The 24,155-nt window shown below is 29.1% G+C and overlaps 1 protein-coding gene across 1 annotated transcript in view; it reads right to left on the reverse strand.

Annotated features, from left to right (window-relative positions):
• LOC112683705 (GTP-binding protein REM 1-like) overlaps positions 1-23,341 on the reverse strand; it is a 165,682-nt gene extending 142,341 nt beyond the window's left edge. The window contains exons 1-2 of the mRNA XM_025554852.1: positions 23,056-23,341; positions 177-510 (exon numbers count right to left, since the gene is read on the reverse strand). Of these exons, the coding sequence (XP_025410637.1) occupies positions 177-510; positions 23,056-23,072 (351 nt within the window). The 5' untranslated portion in view covers positions 23,073-23,341. The remainder of the gene's footprint in view (positions 1-176; positions 511-23,055) is intronic.
• Between the last annotated feature and the right edge of the window lie 814 nt (positions 23,342-24,155).

Genomic DNA, 24,155 nt, shown 5'->3' on the forward strand with positions numbered 1-24,155 from the left:
GCGATGTTGTGTGACCGATATTTTGATGGTAGTAACGAAATAAAAAATAAATAAAAACGTGGTACGTATTATAGCATCGCAATGTTTTGAAAATCGCACGACACGTGACACAGCGCGACACACAGCGAGTCCGGCATCATACTAAAACCTAAATAACAATCCAGACAAGCACTTACCCTGATAACTGGTACGGCCGGCATGGAAGCTGTCCGTCCGCGGTCTGTGATAGCCGTCGTCGTTGATCTCCGGTTGCTGAATGCCGACGACCGTTGTAGACTCCGCCTGGGCGAGCTACCGGACGGCTTGGCGCGCAGCGACCGGTTCGCGCTGTGCCTGACCGCGGCTGGCGGCCGGATGGTGGACGACGATGTTGTGGACGAGGACCACCGCGACGGCGATGGACGACGGAATTGGTGTTCCAGGATCCGTTTCTCTTCCAGGACGGCCTCCGGTGGCGGCTCATCGTCCGGCCGATAATCGTCTCCGTAGAACGTCATCGGACCAGATGTCCTGCGGGCAACAGAAACCGAAACGAGTGCGTTTAAATAGTAAGCAACTAACATCGTTTGTGAGGCGAAATTTCCTTTCAATCTCAACACCACGTACCGTCGAACGTCTCACTTATCACCTATATCGTCCAAGGCTCGATCCTATCCGGAAGTTACGATATTCGATGAAAATAATGAGCATTTCGGTTTCATATATTATATTTATAATCTTAAGGTTAAAATCCAATGTACATAACACGAGTTGATCATTTAGGGATACGTTCGATCCAGTATACTTGATTCATTTATACACGTGTAAAGTTAATTGATACTTATGGAGTGCGTGGTTACGCCGATATTCGTTACATGAATCAAAGTTACGTATTATAAATATACTTCTAACTTGTAACAGTTGGAAAAGTATACGTATTCAACTTTAGAACATTGAAAGTGAATTATCGTTTATGTACGATTACATGTTATGATTGTCTTTAGTATTAACTTAATATTTGGTCAATAATAATTTTCGAGAAATGGTTTAAAAATTATTATAGTAGCAAAAAAAACCTCCGACAACAAATGACTCAAATACTCGTCAACAGATAATTTAATTTTTATAATTCTCTTTAGCAATGGTTGTTTTAAAACCAAAAATTTACATTACAACGAATATTCACCCAAAAATTGTAATTCGATTACTTGAATTTAGACAGTAACACGATTCGGCTATCCTGATTAAGTAATTAGTTTACATTTACATTACCATTATAATTACATGTAATCATAGTGTTTCGTCATCTATCTTGAACAGGTCTCATAACTATGGTAACGTAAGATGGAAAGACACCTTAATTCATAAGTTGGATGATAACACATTTAAGTTAAAGCATTTTCTGTATGATAGATACACAAAAGTAATTTTCTCACTATGTTATAGCCTAAAAAGCAACAATAGTACTACTGCTTATAAGATAATATAATTAATAGAAAATACTCGTCAATTAATGAACCAAATTCTTTTATAAATAAAAATAAAAATCAAAAATAAATATAGTGGTAGACACTTTAAAGTCTTACAGGTTTTGATATAAATTTGTTAGTAAGGTACAAAATTGAGTCTGAATCTGTGCGAGTCATACCGTTGATCCATAGACTCTGTAGACTCCACCGTTGTTGAAAAATAAAAAAAAGTTTACGGCAATACAATATTTTTATTTTAAAAGTTTATATCTGTTTATAATATATGAGAATATCTTGTCTTGGTCCCAATTAACAGGCTTAAATAAACGTAGGAGTCAGTCCCCGATTATTATTAATTATACAATGCAACAGGTTCGTTGTCATGTGAGATACATGTATAGAATTTTGCATGGTATCATTGGCAATACTCGGGAGAACTTAAATAATTTTCCGTCAATGTATCGACTGACCCGAGTCCTCGTACATTAAATAATAGAAGGTGTGTGGAAGGCTGGTGGCTCTAAAAAGGGCCGTTTTCGTTTATATCATTGCCGGATTATGTGGGAACTCGGGAGCATACGGACACCGGATAACGCCGTGAGCAAACGGGTCCTCGCTGATTTGTGTTTGTCCTCCGTGGCAGTCGTCCGACTAATGACCCGTGGTCTGAGTTGCCGCAGGTATCCACCGTTGTCATAAGTAAATATGATATAAGCGATGTACAATTAATCTCCGCCCGTCGCTGTGGATAATGTTCTGCCTGCGATGTCGCATCTGAATGATTATATATGCTACTCTTTGTCGTCGTTCCCGTGGTCAGCCTATCCTTCATTCTTCTAGTTCTTCCTTTCTTTGAACTGGATAAATGTTCCTATTTGAAGAGTTAAATAAAGAATGTTAAAGGATATGTTTTATTTTGTGATCGGTTCTCCTATTTATACACATTCTCGCCTTGTCAGTACGATGTTATTGACACATTTGTTTCTTTTTTGGCATCCTAAACTAGCATCGTATATCTGTTTTGTATTAGAAAATACAATTTTACACGGTCATCGTTTGTCTGACAGTGTAAAATGGTAACTTCTGCATGTGACCCAAGATGGGTGCTATTGTGTACTGTCATTTCATGTATATATAGTTTTCCTGAGAAGGACCATTTCTCACGGAAATGCTCCGTTACATGTCTCCTCGTTTTTATTTATTTAATTATGAACACCAATTATTATAATTCACGTGATGTTTGTGTGAACGTACAAATTTTGTTGCCATGGAACGAAGTCCATTACTACCCACCTCCGGATATGCCCAATAAAGACGTCTCCGGACGTTACCTACTTATTTTAATTTGTCAACCGAAATTGCTAGCGTTTGTCATGATTTTTCCATATATAATCTGTATGGGATTATCGGTTAGTTAAAATAGAAATTCGTCACCAAAAACTTAATTAACATAAAGACTGTCTCATTTTCTCCACCATTGAAGCAACACCATGGATGGTTAAACGACACCGTACTTCGATGTGTCTCAGGGAAAACGCCCTGGAAACTCGGGTGTGTAGTAATTATTTATGGTTTTTGTGAATTATGACATAACTATACTTTGGCGGGTAGCTTTATTTATTTTCTTTCTTTTATCTATTTTATTTCGTGTGTGAATTATGATTATTTTTATATAATTATCAAAGAACGAGTCTATTAAATATATAATTTTTATTAATGATCCCGATTACTACCTAGAGGAGTTGATGGGACTGAAATTTAAATATAAAGTTTTTCTTATTCACACGATTAAACTCTGCTTTTTTTGTGATTTCTTTTATTTTTATTTTTTTTTATATTGTTTGTGGAGCAAAATATAGACATAAAGTATAAATTAACTGAATTTTGTATAAATCAATTCAATTCTTACTATAACAAGATTTCCTAAAAAAAAAATCCAAATCGCTCCGGCCTCATGAGGTCTCACCAAGGTCGACCCGTGGTTTTTGACCCAATACTGTTCGTCAGTGTATACTAGTACTATTATTACTATTATTGGATATTGAGCGTGTATATTACACGCCAAATATCCAACATGGCCAGGAAAAAAGTGTGAGATATCAAAAGTTATCGATAAGAAAACTAAACTTTCTGATGATTGATGGTATTTTTTTATTTTCATTTATTATTTGTTAGAACCCGATTCATCGTGGAATACAAATTCATACCGTTTACCACTGCAAATAATTATAACACGGCACTTTATATAGGCAATTTAAGTACATCTATGCCAACAATGACGATTACGCAACAAACGACCAATGAAGATTCTACTGTACATTTATTATATTGAACAATACTAAAATTTATTTAATATTTATTTAATTTATGTAATATAGAAAAACATTTTAAATGTATGATTAACTAATTCATTTCCATAAGTAATCAAATAAATTATCAAAATAATTATTATTTTTTATACATATTAACACAATTAACGTAAATTATAAACTTTATAGTAAAAGCAGTTAGTGTTTACCACCCGTCCGTGCAACACGTATGTTTCGTACTGTCATCGCATTTATAGCTCCCGTAGCAGTTGCGTGTATCACTCTTATCATACCCAGTGATCGGATAATATGATTATTTTCATAGTCATAATTACACCGACTAAATAGGCAATTAAATATAATGGGTGAAATGCCAATTAACATGAATATGAGCGATACTAACACTTCTAGCCATCATAAACGTAATTCTCAAACATTCGCCGAAATAGCCTCTGATATTGTATTACCGAAAATGAATCAAGCAATCGTATTTAATTCGATGAATTTTTTTTTTTTTACAATCTTTAGATTGGTTAAATCATTTCGATGGTTTTTCAACTGGCCCTTTCCATTAGATCCACTTTTAGTTCCTTATAATTGGTTTTTCCTATGTCTTCTATGTTCTGTTTCATAAATAGTGTTCTTGGTCTACCTCTTCCAGCTTTTCCTTCTATTATCGTCGTTATCCATTCATTATTTCTCATAATATGTCTAAACTATTTTTCCTCTTCTTTATAAGAGTTTTCCTGGTATTTAAGCTAACAGTGTTTGCCGTAAATAGGTGCTTCTTCTTGTAAAATACCTGTTTTGCTTGTGCTATTCTGCTCTTTATGTCCATTTCGCTTCTTCCATCGTGTGTTATTTTCTTCGTAAATACGTAAATTCGTAAATATGCTTTTTCTAAGTCAATAAACGTTATATACATAGGCTTTTAGTTTTGAAAACATTTTATTCATAATGTTTAGATTTTTTCTCTGTAGAACTCAATTAACCTATTTCCCCTTTCGTTTCTTGTACATAGACCAAACGCACTTGTTACTTCGTGTTCTTTTGAATCTCCAACTATAACATTCCAGTCTCCTAACACAATCAGGTTTGTCTTTTCGTTGGCCATTTTTATTACCTCATTTATTTGTTCATAAATTTCTTCTATTTCTTCATCTTTATGAGTTGTGGTTAGCGTGTATACTTGTAGAATAAATTTATCAACAGTTTTAGTTTCTATTTTAATAGCAATTATTCGGTCATTGTATTGAACAATTTCTACTACTTTTTTCCCATTTTTTTTGTTCAGTATGAACCACTAACTAAACCAACTAACCAACCAAAACTAACTAACCAACTCCTGTTACTCTCTGTTCACCTTCGTTAAATATGATTCTATAATCTTCCGACCAGAAATATCCTTTACCTGTTCATTTTAGTTCACTTATTCTTATTTTATCTATTTAAAGTCTTTCCATTTCAATTTTGTGATTCTCCATTTTACCACAGATCTCTAAAAACCTTACATTCCACGTTGTTATTCTACTTTTCCTTATTTTGTTCTCCTCCTTCAATGAATACTTAGTAGCTTTAGTCCCCACCTGGAGTCCGAATGGGGGACTATTTTACCTCCGGAATTTTTTAATTCTACTGTATTCATCATGTCATTATCTTCAGGATGTATAATACAGTAGTTTCCTCTTACTTTCTGCATCGCAGTTGGTGAGCCAGTACTTAAGCTATCCTCAAGCTGTCATCACCAAATCCTTTCATTGCCGTTAGATCCTCTGCGAAAATCGCCAATGGTCGGTAGTAGTGGTTACTGCTGCCCTCCGCTACCTCCTTTTAATCGCCTTTTATGATAAACAGGAGTTGCTGTGGCCCTATTCTAGCACCAGACCACAATAGTAATTTGATCAATAACATCAAACAAATCGAAAATGTCCCCGCAATCAGTAAAATTGTACCAGCTAATAACATTCACTTCATTTTACGAATCTCAAATAACAGATTCTGCGTGTTTTTCAATAGTCAAACTGTCGTGGAAAATGTACTTAAAACTCATTATTCTATTCATGTTAACAAAATATAAATCCCTATTCGTAAATTTATCAACGCTTCAAAAAAGATCATTTAATCTAATGTTTACCCTACTATACCCAATCAACTTATATTAGAATCTTTAAACGTAAAATAAATCAAAACCACGTCACCAATCTCTCATATAAAATCTTGTTTTTCTACAAAACAATTCTCACACATTCTAAGCATTCGCAGACAAGTTATATTAACCAAGAATTTGCCTCTAAGTATCTAGTTATCTTAATTAGTTCTTTAGTTATCTGAAGTGTCTAATTCGATCACGGTTACTTTAGTGAACACCAAGTTAAGAAAATACACCTATATTACTGACGATACCATAACATGTTTTCATTGTCATCAAACAGATGATTTCTCAAGCCAATGTAAAAACATACCCAATCAAATTAATATTATCATTATTTTTTAGATCATCAATAGTAATATTATTCCATGATGAATGCTGATAAATTTTCTAATACACGACTTTAAGTACTTTTTTAAAATATTATAATTAAAAAATACTAACGATCTTACTGTTCAATTTTTTTTAAAACTAAAAAAAAAACTCTAGATAATCATAAACTATCCAGATAGTCTCCTTTCTAAATGTCTGTTTTTTTTTTATTCAATTAATAAATAATATACAGAGAATCTAAAGTATTTTTTTCCTAAAATAATGGTTGGATAAAAACCACTTTCGTATAAAAACAAATATAAATCTTGTAATAATAAATAAAAGTGAATAATTATTTTCATGAGTTAAATTATATTCGTACAAGTATTATGTAAGAAATTTACAAAATATTAAACTAAATAAAAAAACTACTTATACTGTCAACAAAAATAATTTTATATTTATCCAACAAGTGTAATTAAATAACCCGATGTTATCACATAAAAGTTGCATTGTATTTAAATTAATTTCTATATAAATACTGTTATTATATTAGTAGCAATAAAATTAATAAAATTCCTATTTAATAAATTATAATCGTTATTTATTAGTATTATACGACTTTTTCAATTTTAAATTTTTATTTATTTAAGAAATATTTGCAATCTGTAATAGAATATTCAATGTGTAAAAAATTAAATTCATATACAATACTCCTCAACTTAGTAGAAGAATATTTTCACTTATATTACTCCAAGAATGACTAGGTGAAGTAATTGAAATAATTTAATAAATCTTTTTTTTTTTCAGTTGTCTAAAAATCTTTCTCTTGAGGCAATTTTATAGGTAACTAATTCGTTTGAATTTGGGTATGAATTGTTTAGCGTAGTGTTTTGGATTAATGTGTAATTTTTTTTTTATTTGAGAGGCTTGAGCCGGTATTTTTAATATTTGTAGAAATGTTATTATTATTGTTGTTTATTAAATGCCAAACGACAATTTTCAATGTATAACAAATAGGGTGATACGTTATGAAATGTGATCATACGGGTATACATAAAACACATAAATAATTAATTACAGAAATAATTTGGATATTAATAGTTCAAAAATATATATACTCGTATAATAGAGTTAACTAATGTTTAAGTAAAATTTAAGTAGTGCCCTAAGGACTATTTGTTGTTTGTAGCTCTACGCATACGATGTAGACTATGATTGTGTTCATAAGAGGTCTTATGAACTGGAACATAAAATTGGGATTGATTTCTAGAAGAATAAGATAGAACTCTAAAAAGAATAACAGCAAGGAGTTCCAAAATGTTCAGGTAACTATTTTGAACTGCGTATAAGAAATCTAAGTCTTTATAGTGACGAAAAAGAGTAGGGATATTTGCAACTTGTCCTATGTTGGAGTAATCATGAGGTTTGAGATGAATATTCATTTTGAAGACAGTAAAGTTTAAAAATGTATTTTTAGTGCGTTAGAATCGTATTTGATTTTTGACTAAATACGGATGCCAAACCACGAATCCATATTCAAGAAGGGAATAGACAAAGACATAATATAAAGTACAAAGGCACCTAATGGACTTAAATAATTTAGTGTTACGTATGATGAATCCAAGAACTTTAAGTGCTCTATTAATTATCGTATATATGTGAAGACTAAAACATAGATTAGATGAACAGTAAATACCAAGATCTTTAATATAGGAAATTCGTTCAATTTCAGTGCCATTAAAATTAGGAAGTTAAAATACGTAATAAACATCTAAAAGAGATAACCTTATACTTAGAAAGGTTGAATGATAGACCCAAGTGAGATACCCATCTGTAAAAATGTCGAATTCACTCTAAAATAGAACGGAATCTATTGATGATCTAGTTTTATGGAATATTAATATTACACATGTAATTATAGTTAATAATTAATATCATTATGTAATCCGCATAAAATAAAAATTTAACTTAACCAGGCCTTGAGGATATAGAGTTAACAAAAATTGAGAAAAATAATCGATTTAGATAGTCGCTCTGAGGAACGCCAGAGGTTACTTCAACCATTTTAGAATGTTATAATGTTATAACTTTTGGTGACTTACATACTATGGAGTATTAGAGATGAGACAAAGGCTCATGGATTGCAAAAACTGGAAAATTTTAAGGCATGAAATATTAATTGATCCCCATAATTATATGCCGTAAGTCATTATTAGATGTATTAGTTGTTTATAAAAAATGTTTAACATTGAAAAGTAAATTTTTCGATTTTTAGTTGTCCAATTTGATAAAGTCTGAAATTAAAAGCTATTGTTTTTAGTTTAATGTTATAAATTAAATTAAATGTTTTGTCTAAAAGACATCTTCGTAAAAGATTATGTTAGTATGATTTCATTAAGTAAATTGAATAAATGTGTATTTAAACAAGAGTTAATTATGGATTTTTTACTAAATGAACGTGATTTTAAACAACCTAGCCCATATCTGCTATAGTTACTTTTAATTAAATATTTAAGGAGGTGTGGGTTTTAATGTAGTTTGAAAATTTTGTCAATTTTATCTTATCTGGAGTTAGGATGGGAAATATTTTAACTGTCAAAGTTTTTCTGCTTCACTTGAGTTATTTTAAATAGTCACCTGCTGAATCACTCCTTTTATTTATCGTTGAATGATTCTCCTTATTCTAATCGAAATGAGGACTTTATTATATGAAATGCTTCACATTTACTGTTCAATTTTCCTGATTTCCTTCATAGCTACAGTCTTTTTTCCACACGATATATTTTACTATTTATGTTCCTATTATCATATATCTTCCAACATCTCAACGTTCCCTTGATTAAAGCCATCATCATCTATTTCCTTTAATAGGGTTTTTTATTATAATAACATTTTTTGTATATTGTAAATTAATGATCAAGACAAATTAATTTATAGTATAAGTTTCTAAACAAAAAAATAATAATAATAAAAATAAATAAATATTAAAAAGTGATAATATTATCGGATGATAAATCCGTTAGATTAATTATGTCATTGTAAATGTTATTTGTTAGGGAATATAAAAATAAATCAAGTGTGTCTATTTAGTTGGATAGGAAAATTGACACACTATGTATAAGTAATTTTAGTATAATGAGAGATAGAGCAGTAAATCTATTTTTAGGAATAATGTGTGTGTTAGCATGAATTAATATTTAATTAATAAAATCGTGAGTTTGACCTATGACCGTGGCGAGAACGGACCGCCGTGGTTATTGCAGTTATGTAATAATATTATGATTACCAATGAATTAATTCATTTTCATTTTCATTGTGTACCCGGAGAGCAGGGCCACTTCACACTAATTGAGTAACACGTACAAGTATCATTTAGCGACAATTCTGTTGATTTAAAAATTTACCAATATCTATAAAAATATACCAAGGCATTACGAAATAAGGGGGAGTGAACAAGTTAGCGTTAGGAACATGATGATCATTAAACACGAAAAGATAATTTATTGACTTAAAACTAATGGGATGCTGAATATATACTATTTTTAGATTTTAAAGATTAATTCTAATATCAATATTATTTTCGATACTGTAGAGAATTTCAATATTTAAGTATCTTGCATCTTACCGTTTATGTATATTTGAAAACGTTAAATTGATATTAAACAAAGTTATCGCTCCTATATAATCCCTGTGTGCAATTATGTGATTATAACTTCTATGCGATTATAGATCTATGTTCTCATATGTGACTTCTACAAACAACATCTATTTATCGTCACATAGCATACAACTAACAAATAGGGAATCTTTGTGATGTTACAATATTGAAGTATATGTGATAAAATGTTGTAAAATCGCATAGGGGATAATAATGCGACGACTGTGAAAATGTTTTCACATAGTAATAACATTTGAGACATCTATGTAAGCTTTTTTTACTACATCATATGTTCAACCATGCGACGTCAATATTATTACAGAAAAATATTATATACTCGTATTTATAAATATATTATTGTTTTACAAAATATTAAATAATATTATATGTAAAGACCCTAGCCAGCAGTAAGTTCAAACTGTATAAAAAGCCTTAATTCGAGGTTTCTAATAATAAATATCAAATAATAATTAATATGTAGTGATACATCAATACCACACACGGTTATAAATATAGTTCTTTATAACCGTGAAACCCAGACACCCAGTAATTATCTACAACAGTCGCGAGTCGAGACAACTGTAGATAACCATGATCAATACACACGCGCGCGTATTACTTTGAAATATCACTATAAATAGAAACAAAATAAATGAATTTGATGATTTTGATGAGCAGTCGCAGTATCAGCTGTCGCACTTCGCAGCGACCATTTGTATAATTCAATCTGCGTTCACTCTTTCACTCATTTACAGACCACCGTGACTAATTATATGATGTCTTCAAAACAGGTAATTAGTATAGGTATATTATATATATGTATTATTATTGTAAACAGCGTTCATTAGATTAGTTTCAAAACAACATTAAAGTATAATTATTTAATTACTTTCTTAAGCTTATAATACATTGAAAAAAATTTTTTAATAATTCCCATGATTATATTTCTTGTATTAAATATTTATATGCTCTTGTCAAAATTATAATTTTGAATAATTATAATTGTTCCTCCGTCCAATTGTGAAAATTAAAATTTTTCAATTATATCATCATTGATCATATTATAGTGGTTACATAACCACCGTACATTAATGAAGTTTTAAAACATATGTTAAACATATACATGTTACGACTAGTGTCCGAAGGTTGGCTAATATTAAGATTAACCGCCTAATCTTAAGTTTAGACAATGCTTTTGGCTAATGTTAAAATTTCGGACTTCAGCCAACAAAAAACAAATGGATAATCTTAACACTGCCCAATAAAACCAACATTATCCAATCATTATCGGCTAACGATTAAATAACATTAGCCATAGGTAAATTAAAAATTTAAAACTATTTACAATAATAATACAATATTTTGAAATTGTAATTTTTAATGAATATTGATATATTGGGTAGTTGTACAGAGGTAAGCCGGCACGTGGTAAGTAAAATATTTTAAATAATATAAATATTGTACACAGTTGTGCGCATTTTTATATTATTTTAAAATTGATATTGAATGCAAAATTGATATGCATGCGGTTGCATACAATGTTGTGTGCTCGATAGAGACAGTCCGCAATATACCGTAATTACCGACTCCAGTTCGTAAGTAGTTAAAATACCAGCTTGTAGTACTTTGTAGGTATATCTTGTTTTCAAGCCTGGGAGTGAATAAGTTAAAAGTTAAATTAACTTATTAACTTAAATTATTTCATTACTAATAAATTAACTTAACTTTTTTTCTTATAAATTAACTTGAAATTAACGTATTATTTTTTCGTTTATCCCAATTAAGTTAATTTGGATTTTCAAGACCAGAAAAATATTTTTGTAAAATATCGCATTCGATAATAAGTTCATGGATTTAAAAAAATATAAAAATAAAAATTTCGAAGAATTTTTAGATGAGACCATAATATATATATATCTCAGTATTAACTATTGATAGGGGTCCTACCGTTCTCGGGAAAAGTATTCAACCGTCTTTAAATTATTGAGTAAATATAGTCATGCCATCCATGAATTACATTACCATTGTCATGAAAAGTGACCGTAAATTCATATAATAAACATAGGTTCATATTATCATAGACTAAATAATGTTTAATTATAATTATACTCTATTAATCAACTATAATTCTAATCTTATAATCTTATAATAATAGATATTATTCAAATTATTCCATAATCTATGATAATATTAAATAATATTCATATTATTAAATATTATTGAATAAGAAAAGAAATGAAAGAATTTTTGTATGACTTAAACCATTTAATTATTTGTATGGATAATGTTATTTAGACATTAGCCATATGCATCTGGATAATGTTAAATATTGGTAGATAAAGTCCGAAATTCAGATATTAGCCAAACGCAGTGGTTAAACTTGTGATTAGCCGACTAAACTTGAGTTTGGTCATACTCCTAACATTAGCCGTAACAAACACATACATATCCATGCAAAATTCTTGAGTAGCATAAATCACCTAGGTTAGTAATTAAATATAGTAATTAACTAGGTTAGTTAATTTAATAATGAACTATTTATTTGACCATTAAAAACATAATACAATTTCGAACAGAACTGATAATTATCAATAGAATAAAGTTAACATTTCTCCCACTTACCAACATCAACTTTACCTATAAAGAAAATTAAATAAAAAAGCTGAAATCCAGCTTTATAGAAGATTATGGAAAATGATAAATTTACTGTGTCATAATGTTTGATCGTTATAAATTGAATTGCAATCGCCATCTTCAAAATTCAATTTACAACATAAAACCAACCCTATAGTAAACAATAAAATATTATAATTTCTAATGACTTTTACCATGAGATCAAAGCATAAATTGTAAAAAAATAAGCCATTGTTAGAATATGCACAGAAATAGAAATTGAAAGGCTAAGTATTAAACCAAATTTATAACCTCTATTATATCCTTTTAAAAAATGGTCACGTTTTATAGATTGTTTGTTAAGTAAACAGTAATTGCCAAACTTTTCGCAGTGTTTTTATTGCGATTTCTATAAAAAAAAAAAAAAAAAAAAATAATATAATATGTAATTTCGAGATCTGTACAGTACCTATTCCGTACAAGCAACTTAAGTCTTAATTTTAGATTTAAAATTATTAATTATATATTTTACTTTAAATGAATGCATTAATGGAAATCACAATTTTAAGTCAGTGTGAATTTATTTAAATTTAAATACAATAATTAAATCAATATTTTTTAAAATAAGGTTCTAACAAAAATGTTCTCATAACCCATATCAATTACTTATATGAACTGAAAATAAAGTAATTTCACAATTGAACATAATGAATTAGTATTAAAATAAATTTATCAATAAAATAAGAATAAGCTTTCATCATATCTTGTGACCATTAACTATTAATTCCAATCGAAATCTCTTTGGATAAAATTAATTTATTTTTAATTTTTGTTAAATTAAATTAAAACTGTGGTGTGATTATACCAAATTTTAAATGTAGATCAGTGAGAAAATCGACAGTTTCTTTTATTCATAACATAAAAAATATATAAATAAATTCATAAAAAATTATTTACAATATACATGAACATACCTCGATAACTCGAAGGTCAAATAACCAAATACCAATATGTATGTATGTATAAATAACGATAATCGTAATCGAAAACCGATTAATATTATCAATCTTATCATTACCTATACTACTTAAAAAGTACAGTTATAAATTCAACGATATATGTAATACGATATAATGTCTATATCTCCGATAAGTTACGTTTATTTACTTTATTAGTGTATTTATTACTGGTAAAATTATACGTCAATTGAAATATGAAATGTATACGTCGATATTTAATATAATGCTGACACAGCAAATGTTTAGTTTATTTTGTCAAGTCAAGATGGAAAAACGCAATTTAAAGTCTCGTAACTATCGGCGATAAAATAAAAATTATTGAAGAAGCCAAAAAAGGAGTGAAACGCAAAAAAGATATCGCGAGTGAATTCGGTATTCCTGCAAGTACCTTTATCAACTATATTGAAGGATAAAGACAAAATTCTCAGAGCAGTTGAAGAAGTCCCCTGCTCACCACGCCGCAAAAGATTTAAAGCATAAGCTTTCCAGAAATTGAGCATGGTATGACGGAATGGATAAAGCGAGTAAGAGATTATAATTTACCCATTTCAGGACCGTTAATTCAAGAAAAAGCAGCAGAGTTCGCAAAGAATTTAGGCCTCACATTTCAAGCTAGTTCGGGATGGCTGGAAAAATTTAAATCGAGGAACGGAATCGTAGAAAAAATCATATCAGGTGAGAGTTCCGCGGTGTCTGAAGTTGACTGTGAACATTACCGAACAAACATACTGCCGAGTTTGTTAAAAGAATACGACTCAAAAGACATTTTTAATGCAGATGAATTTGGTCTCTTTTTCAAATGTACACCTGACAGAACTTTGACATTCAAAGGAGATACTTGTCACGGAGGGAAAAAGAGTAAAGAACGTGTAACAGTCATGGTAGGAGCTAATATGACTGGAACAGAAAAATTAAAACTACTCGTGATTGGAAAGTCAAAACAACCAAGGTGCTTCAAGAAAAAGAACGTGGAATCATTACCAGTCACATACGCATGTAACAAAAAAGCATGGATGTTATCCACTATCTATGAATCTTGGATATTTGACTTGGATAAAAGATTTTTCAACGATAAAAGAAAAGTGCTTCTCTTTGTCGATAATTGCCCTGCACATCCAAAAACACTTTTGCATGAACTAAAAGCAATACGGGTAGTATTTCTGCCACCAAACATGACATCTAAACTACTGCCAATGGATCAAGGAATCATAAAAAAACATAAAACATCATTATCGGAGAAGTATAATGCAAAGAAATTTGCGAAAAATGGATTCCGGACTTGAGATAGATGACATAAATCTTTTAGAATCAATTGAATTACTGCATAAGTCCTGGGGAGCAGTCACACAGTCCACGATTGCAAATTTTTTCCACAAAGCTGGCTTTACAAACGGTATAAATAAGTTGTTTATTTTATTTATATGTTTCTATGATTTGTAAACTACATATGTATTACTTTTGTCTTTTAGAAATTCAATAACAGATGGAGGAAAACCCAGTAGAAGAAGAAAACCCAATTGAGTGGGATCGATACCAGCAGCTTTTTCCTGAGACTAATACTGTTGAATTCCAACATTTTGTTGAAGGTGACTCTGGTATTATAACAACATACTATCCTACTGATAATGAAATACTGAACAATTTAAAATTCAAAGAAATGCCCAACGAGTCAAGTGGGGAAGAGTCGGATATTGATAATGATGGTGAATTAGCTTTACCTAAAACTACACTTGCCCAGGCATTAGATAGTTTACAGGTTGTACGTAAATACATTCAAGAACAACAAGAAATTGGAGACGAGATTTTTTCCGCGCTAAACGTTATCGAAAACTTCACAGATAGGTCAAATATTAAATAACAATCAAAAATTAATTTTTTGTTTCATTAATTTAAAAAATAGTTCTTTTATTCTACTTTATTTATTACATTATACTTTTTTAAAATTTTAATACAATATACATACCTACATAGTACATACATTATTAATTTATTAGTAAATACATAAATAAATAAAATTATAAAATTAAAGTCTTTGTGTTTTTAAATAAAAAATATTTTCGATAACTCGAATTTTTTGGCAGATTCGAGTTATCGAGGTTTTCCATAAGTCGAATTTTCGATAACTCGATTTTTTTTTTCGCCCCCAACCGATTCGAGTTATCGAGGTTCCACTGTATATTATCTTCCTTGTTTAATTCAGAATTGGGCCTTGAGGCGACGGACTTACACATCTATTATCGCAACTTAAAAACGCGGTGATATCCTTTCTCGATGGATACGGAATTGGCCTAGAATAAGAAAAACTAGTTTGTCGATCATTACGATGATACCAGAAGAGGATTTCTGTTCTGAATGGGTCAGCACGGTCGGACGGCAGTTTTTATATGAAAAGTTAGAAGGATACACCCGCATCGAGATTATCGTAAAAGTTAATACGTAAAATTAACATGACAATAATATCATGTTTTTAAATAGATATAGGAAGTCGATCAGTTTGCTGATCTTAAATGGCAGGTAAAATAATCTCAAAATGATAAAAACAATCAATTAAATGACCTTTAAATGGATCTGATTGGTACGTGGAACGAAATGATGCCTTTCTTTACTTTGTTTTGAAGGAATGGATTAGGCAATTTTCTATAACAGGTTTGCGCTTTTACTAGTTGATGGATTTAAAAGAATTCGGTAGCAAATAATGATTGATATTAGTTACGTAACTTAGCTAAGATAATTCGACCATGTTATCAGATAGGATCTAAATATGAATTTGGTGGATGTAAGAGTGTATGTTTTAGATAACAGTTTTAAAGTCGATAATTATGGTCGGAACAATTTTTATGGAACTTAGTTTTGGATTGTTTTTTAATTGAGTTTTAGAGGGTTTTGAAATTAGCAGACTTTAAAAGGACAGCATTTTTGACATTTATTATAATAGTAGGCGTGTTCATTATTATTCGGATACCAATGTTTCGGACGGGCAAGTGACACTACGGATCGGACATGTCCATATATAAACATATCCGTCGATATTCCAAACATCTCTGGTTGTTTTCGACCTTTGCCGGTGTAAAATACGTAATATTTGTACATACACACTCCATCCCATTACATGTAACAAATAACATATAATATTATAATGTTCATATGTAAAAAATATTTTAACGCTAAACTGATGGACTTTTCGGGGTCATCTGAATGACATGCTCAAGCTACATTTGTTTCGTAAATCCATGTTATGACATTAGACGTACAATGTACTGCAGTAACGAAGTCTCCTATACACACGTGCACGGTATTCAAGTGGTGCACCACATGATATGGAAATTGAGATGCAAATAAAGAACACTCATGATTATCGAATTAAACTCCAACAACATATAACTCATTACCTATGTATTATTTTGCATTTGGCCGGTAAATATGAAATCACTATTAAATTTTTGCGCGAAGAACCTATTAAAGTGATTCTTGCAAGAGGGCACGAAAATTACCCGTAAAATTTTGCATAATAGTAATGTTCGCTTTGATTCGATCTTCAACTAAGAAAATAAAAAAAGAGCAGTCGGATGAAAAAAATTTTTTTTAAAAATTATGTTATAAAATGTACAGTGCATTTAAAAATCAACAGATTCTGCACAATAAAATGTTTCATTTGTACTATAGAAAAATTCTTCAAAAACATTTTTTGTATACTAGGGTTATAACGAAAAATGTTAACAATTTTCTTTTCCGCTTTAAATATTTTTAAATCTCTAATTAATATTAATGTCTCACATATCCTGAATATAAAGTAGAATAAAAATATTTGTAACAAATCTCACTCTCTTTAATTTATTTACGTATTTTTGCAATATTTCTATACATAAAATATTGTTCTCCGAAATGTATTTTATTGCGATGAATAAATATTATTATATAATTAGACTACTTTATCGCAGAATTCTCTCCAGTTCTATTTCAAGAAGTTTTACGTTAAAAATAACAAGCTTTACATAGTTATCATTAACGAATAATCGTCCAATATATTATGAATTGCAATTTAATTTGTAATGATTTTAGCCTAAGGACGAGTAAGGGCCCTTAGTAAAACCATTTCCTTTTGACATATTATAATGAGTTTATTAAAAATAACATTATTGGGTTTTATTTGATCAAAGCCACTAGGAATTTAAATTGATTATCTACAATAAAAATTATGTAATTGTTTTCCAGTATCAAAATATACTATACAATTTATTTAAGAATTTTTTAATTATTATAAAAGGTACTTCAAAACTAAATTATAATGTATTAAGTTATATTTTTTTTCACCGGTATTTCAATAATATATATACGTTATTGATTGAACACGAACGAAATATTAATATGAGGTTTGATATTATTCTATCAGCTCTTAAAAAGAAAAAAAACATCTTTGTTCATTAATTGATTCAGTGAATAGGGATATAATAATATGAATAATCACCCCAGATTTTGAACTCTTTTTAACTAATAGTCATTGTTGTCGAAGTTTTTTTGATATCAATAAAAAAAAAATGTAAAAAATATATATAAATAATAATAATAATAATAATATATATATGTTAACTCTCTACCACCACCAGAAATATGATCTTATGGTAGTCACATTTTACTTTTTTATTATATAGTAAAAAAAAGAAAAAATAAATGATGATGATATTTAACGCTTATAATTTCTATTATAATTAAATTATAGCGATTAAAAAAAAAGTTTTTTATGTACTAAGAAATTTGCTAACCGTTAAATATATTGATTCTTCAAGCATAGTTGTATCAAATAAATCGTTTTCAAAATATATTTATTATAATAAATAAAATGCTACGAAGAAAAACTATAATAGTAGAAAAAATCGAAAAAATCTGACAATTATATCATCTTGTCATTTATTTTAAAAAGTAAATTTAATTTTTTTTAAATTCATTTTATCAAAAATTAGTCATATTACCACAATATATTTTTTAAATGTACCTATTCATACTTAGTTTTTTGAGTTCTTAAACTTTAAGACTGCAACACTAAACAGTTTAAAAATATTGATAGTTATTGTTTTTCCTCATAGCCCTTTAAACATTTCGTTTAATTTGTGTTCCATTTAAAGTAAATGTTCTATAGTAAAGACTATCGATAATTATTTTTTAAAGGATATCTGATATTAGATTTTATTCTATAATTGTCTTCACCACAAAAGTGATAAAACCAAGTTTTTTCGTTTAATATTTAATAGTTAGAACTTATGTTTTTATCAAAACTGAATCATATTTTAAAATTATGTTTTACCATTTAAAAGCAAAAAAAAACACAGAATATTTTTAAGTATCGTGACGGCAAAAAACATTCAAAATTTCACAATTTTTTAAATATTGATTAATGATAAAGTAAATAAACTTTTGATTCAATAACGACTTCAAGTTAAAAAAGTTATTGCAAAACCAATACCACATATTTATAATATACTCAAAATCAAATACAATGAACAACTTTTCTTATTGAAAATAAAAAAAATTCACTGTAATAATAATAGTTTTAATAAAAAAACACAACAATTAATATCGTTAATAATTATTATGATATGAATTCTCATATGACATTACATATATCTTAATATTGTACGATTAATTCACAATAACGTTAAATATTGACTTCTAGGACGGATATTAATGAAAGCTTATTAAGTTTCAATAGGTGTATCGATATGTTTACCGGTATTATAAGATATTTTAAATCAAATATTGTAAATATAATGTAATATTATTATAAGGCCTTATTAAAGTTAAAATTTAAAGACGAACAAATAATAACTAATATGAATATGAACGAACAGATTATTATACTTTGCTTGAAAATATTAATGAAAATTATATATATCAAAGAAACTTCAGACAACATACTATTCGAATTAATTTATTTCTTTAGTTGAAACTTAAATTTTAAAATAAACAAAATATTCTAATACATATAAGAGAAACGTGATGTAAGAGAAAATTATTTAGTTATATAATATGAGTTTGGTATTGGTTAAATTAAATGAACAAATAATTAAATGTAATATATTATAAACAGGGTTCGAATATAATAGCATCGATAATACTAAAATATACGCTATAATATGACCAAAAAAACCTTAAAATATGTTCTATAAACATGCCCTAAAAACAACAAAAATAGCAACAAAAAAAATTAAGTCAAAATTTTATTAAATATATTATATTATTTTATGAAGTAATACAATAATAAAAAAAAACTAAAATTACCATCTTGTGTTAACAATTTCAAAAAACTTATATGTGGTACGTCTTGTTTTATGTATACCTATTTTTACCTTAATGATGATATTATTTGTATGTAATTGTTTCTCCGTTTTAAGTGTTGAGTAATGTTAAACTTTTTGTCACTATTGACTTTACGTTCACACAATTTGCAAAAAAGAATACTTGCGTCAATCGTAAAAACAACATTGCCACCAAACTCAGACACGAAATATCTAAGCTTTGAACAGTTCGATGTTTTAACTTTCGGCATTTTATGTTAAGTATCAAAACAAAAAAACAAACAATACACAATCGAGTAATAAACGAATATGAAACGAAATCAAACAAAACGGAAAACTGACATTGAAATCATGAAATACGTACGATAGACGATAATATAGAACAATAATAAAATAAAAATAAATAAAACAGATAAGGGGGCATGAATGTATAAATCGTATATTTGATATCGCCAGGCTATTATTCTAGTAACATGTTTAATAGTAAATACCATAGTATTTATCAATTATTAATATGAAACAAAAATGTGGTAATTTTTGGATTTACCTAAATGAATACTATTTTTCATTCAATTTAAACGAAATTTATGAAAAATACAAAATAAAGCATAAAATCATGAATATTAGCAAAAAAAATCACTAAAACATCAAAAATAGCACTAAAAATCTTAAATACTTCAAATATGTAAAAAAATAGCAAAATAAAATTTATAATTTGGAGTCCCTGGTTAATAACACACATGAATAGCTCACTCTGCTATCTTTATCTTTATCCTACAATAAGTAGCAAATGCTATAAAATCCGAACTCTGATTATAAATATTTAAATTTTTATTAGAATATCCTGATTTGTATTATTAAATTTAGAGTACACTAAATGTGAACATTATACAGTATTGTTCTACCGTAGACGTTACAACATTTAAATTTCTAACCTATCATTAGGAAACGAAAAAAATATATAAAATAATATTCGCCACCATGCATATTATCATATAATAAATCATTAGGATTATCTTATAATCAAGTAGAATATTTATAAAAATCTAAAAAAATTATTGCGTTTGAAAATTATGAAACTTATTTTTATGCATTTAAGTAATTATATTTTAAATATAAAATAATTAATAATTAATAATTTGGAAACAGTTTTGTTACAGTTTTCATTATTTCAGTGAATTTTTAATTATACAGGATATAAAAAAAAATAATTTATGCAGTTGCTAAGGTATAATTACTTTTTAAATGTTTGTTATTATATTCGTGCAACGTTAACATCTTAAGGTAATATTTGGTTTAAATAATATTCTATGTTTCTATATTATTGTGCTTACCCCATACGAGTAGCTCCCAAACTCAGGCATCATTAAACATTGAATATTCTAATAAATGAAAAATAAGTAAAATAATTTAAATAATTATAAAAAAAATTTATATTTTTCACATAGTACAAAGTATTTGATATATAATACATATAGTACAAATACATAATTATTAATTAGTCTCTTTTTAAACAACATCAAGCGACAAAATATGTAGAAAACAATATCAAGTTCGTATTGATTTTTATTAGGCAATATTAGACGCCGTCGGCATTTTGAATTTGAAAAAATAAATGCATTACCTTATGTTTTCATTTATAACAAATGTGTAATTTTAAACACCATATTTTACTTGTCAAGAGAAACGAAAGTAAATAATAGAAAACGGGAACGCACACCATCATAGGTTATAATTTTGTTATAAAAATAGCTTTTCTGTACATTCTTAAAATTTCATACAAATGAATGTATGAGACACATATTATATACCACGAACTTTAAACTAAACGTCTAATGGCTCGTTTATTTTTCCAGGCTTTAAATTATTTTAAGTCGACAAAAACAATTTCCTATCAGGAAACTTGTATCATCATAATAGTTTATTGTCACCATTTTTGCGTGGTGAAAACGTACATATTCTTGCACAAACGAATAAAGTTTATTGAATATATTTTTCAACACAATTAAAATAAAACTCATATGTATAAACCATTATCTCCACGCGTTTGATACGATACTGTATTGTTTTAGACGGATCGTTTGAAAAATATTAGATTAGATAAAATTTTCAGGAACAAACATTATAATTTATCTTGAGATGGAAGAATATTAAAATTATAACAAGCGTCTATTACATTTTTAAACTTTGAACAATATGTATGCTCAGCAATTATTCTTCTAAATGCAGAGTCTAAAACCGAATCTTCACACTATACTTGTAGGTATAGCCCTAGAATATAATAATATACATATATTACATTTTCAATCACAAGTCATGCTAAATATGTATCATATTATTTTATGTAAGGTTTCTTCTATTTATATAAAATTAAACTGACTTTGACTTGGATTATACTTACATTTTAGGGAGTTAACATACGATAAGTAAATGAAAACGAAAGCAATGGTGATTTTATACACAGCATCAGTGCATTATTATACTTTTTTATGAGCGTAATATGTATTTTTCAACACACACATCGAGAACATAATATATGCGTACATGTATTTTGTCACTCCAAGTATTAACTATTTAACGTTAGATAATATTTTTTTGAAAATTAAACATTGAAATCGATTAAGATATCAATTATACGGTGGAAGACAGATTTGGACAAAAAATCTTGTTCTCATAAAACGTGTTCGAGTTCCCTTGAAATTCAACTATTTCATTAACAGCCCAAAAAATGAGCGTTAATTTCTAAGAATATTGCAAAATTTGACCTTTCTCGGTTTACTATTTTTCATTAAAAATACAACGCGTGGTAATCATACCATGTTTTTCGGATTTCTTTAAATGTTTCAATAATCGAGTTTAAATCGTTTTATTGCATAAAATTAATTAAATTCATGTGAATGTAAAAATGGGTCATTGGACAGTGTAATTGAACTGAATAATCCGGATTTGACAAACCCGAAAACGCCATCCACCAATCGGCATCATTGCTTAGAAGTATGATATCTACGTATAATATAACATCTGCGAATCAGATATGGCGCTTCAGACGTGTAAGTACGTGTGACGCAGTGTACTTAGTGACGAAAATCAACGAAAGCAGATCGATCACGTTCTCCGGACGAACACTCGATACCCTTTCTTCGACGAGCACACCGGGAACCCCTAACACGCGTCAATTATCAATCCGTTTTATCTGTCCGGCTGCAATGAACGGAAATGAAAACGTCGAGACACGGAAGAAAAATAATACGTACCTGTAAAATGCCATCATCGATGCAAAAAGAAAAAAAAAATTTCGCGAAATTAACTATGTGCGCACGAAAAAAAAGAACACGCTCTCCGATCGTGAAACAATATACCACGTGAGTGGATAGATTATTTATTAATTTTTTTCCTATTACGATTATTCATTAGTGCATCGCAACGGAACGGTTGATTGTTTGTTTATGTTGTGATCGATGTGAGCGAAGTTCGTATTCGACGCACTCTCGGCGACGGCGGGATTGCGCGCGAAACCGCTCGACCCGTAAAACGAAAGCTACTGGCCGCGTGTGCCGCGTCAGCTTCTGTGCTTGGACGTCGCCGTCATCGCGAAAGGGCGTCGTAGCGCGCCACGCACAAGGGTCGGGCGGGGTCGCACGTGAGCGCCGGGCGAGCAGCGGGCCGACGGGTGACGCGCGGGCGCACAGCGGCAGGTAAACAATACAACAGTTATTATTATTACTGTTGCTGTTGTTTGTTGTTGTTATCGTGTGCGCACTCGAAACGAGCTGTCGGATACGTGATAAAAAGTTAATTTCACCGTGGACCAATGTTTCTCAAACTGTGATTGTCACTAATCAATTTTCGATCGACGAAAAGTTTTTTTTTTTTTTCATTATATAGTTTATAAGAATCGTATGACTTCTATTTTTTAACTATTTGAACGCAAGCTATAAAAGTATAAATTAAGTTATTTTCGGTATTGTTTTAGTATGAATCCCAAAAACGATCGACTAATTTTAAATTATGTCCAATTCTTTTGATCGAAGCTTTAAAGATACTGCTACCTTTCTCATATTTATACATTTAAGAAGTTGGATTATTGACAATGGCAGCCCTATAAAACATGTTACAACTATTAAACTTCTTGCGTTTGAAAATAGCTAAGATTCACGCCGACGTTGATACTGTTATCTCCCATAGCGGAAAACAAACGCACACTTCTCGTAGGTACACATAATTTTTTAAAATTCATTGGTAACATTTTATTCCTTATTTACCAATATTATATAAATTAATAACATTTTGTTTTTAGATTCCGAGTGAAGCAAACACTCTAACAGTTGATGATAAAAAAGAATATATACCTACC

The sequence above is a fragment of the Sipha flava genome, unplaced genomic scaffold, assembly GCF_003268045.1.
Source record: "Sipha flava isolate LNK unplaced genomic scaffold, YSA_version1 232_pilon_pilon, whole genome shotgun sequence".
NCBI lineage: Eukaryota > Metazoa > Arthropoda > Insecta > Hemiptera > Aphididae > Sipha > Sipha flava.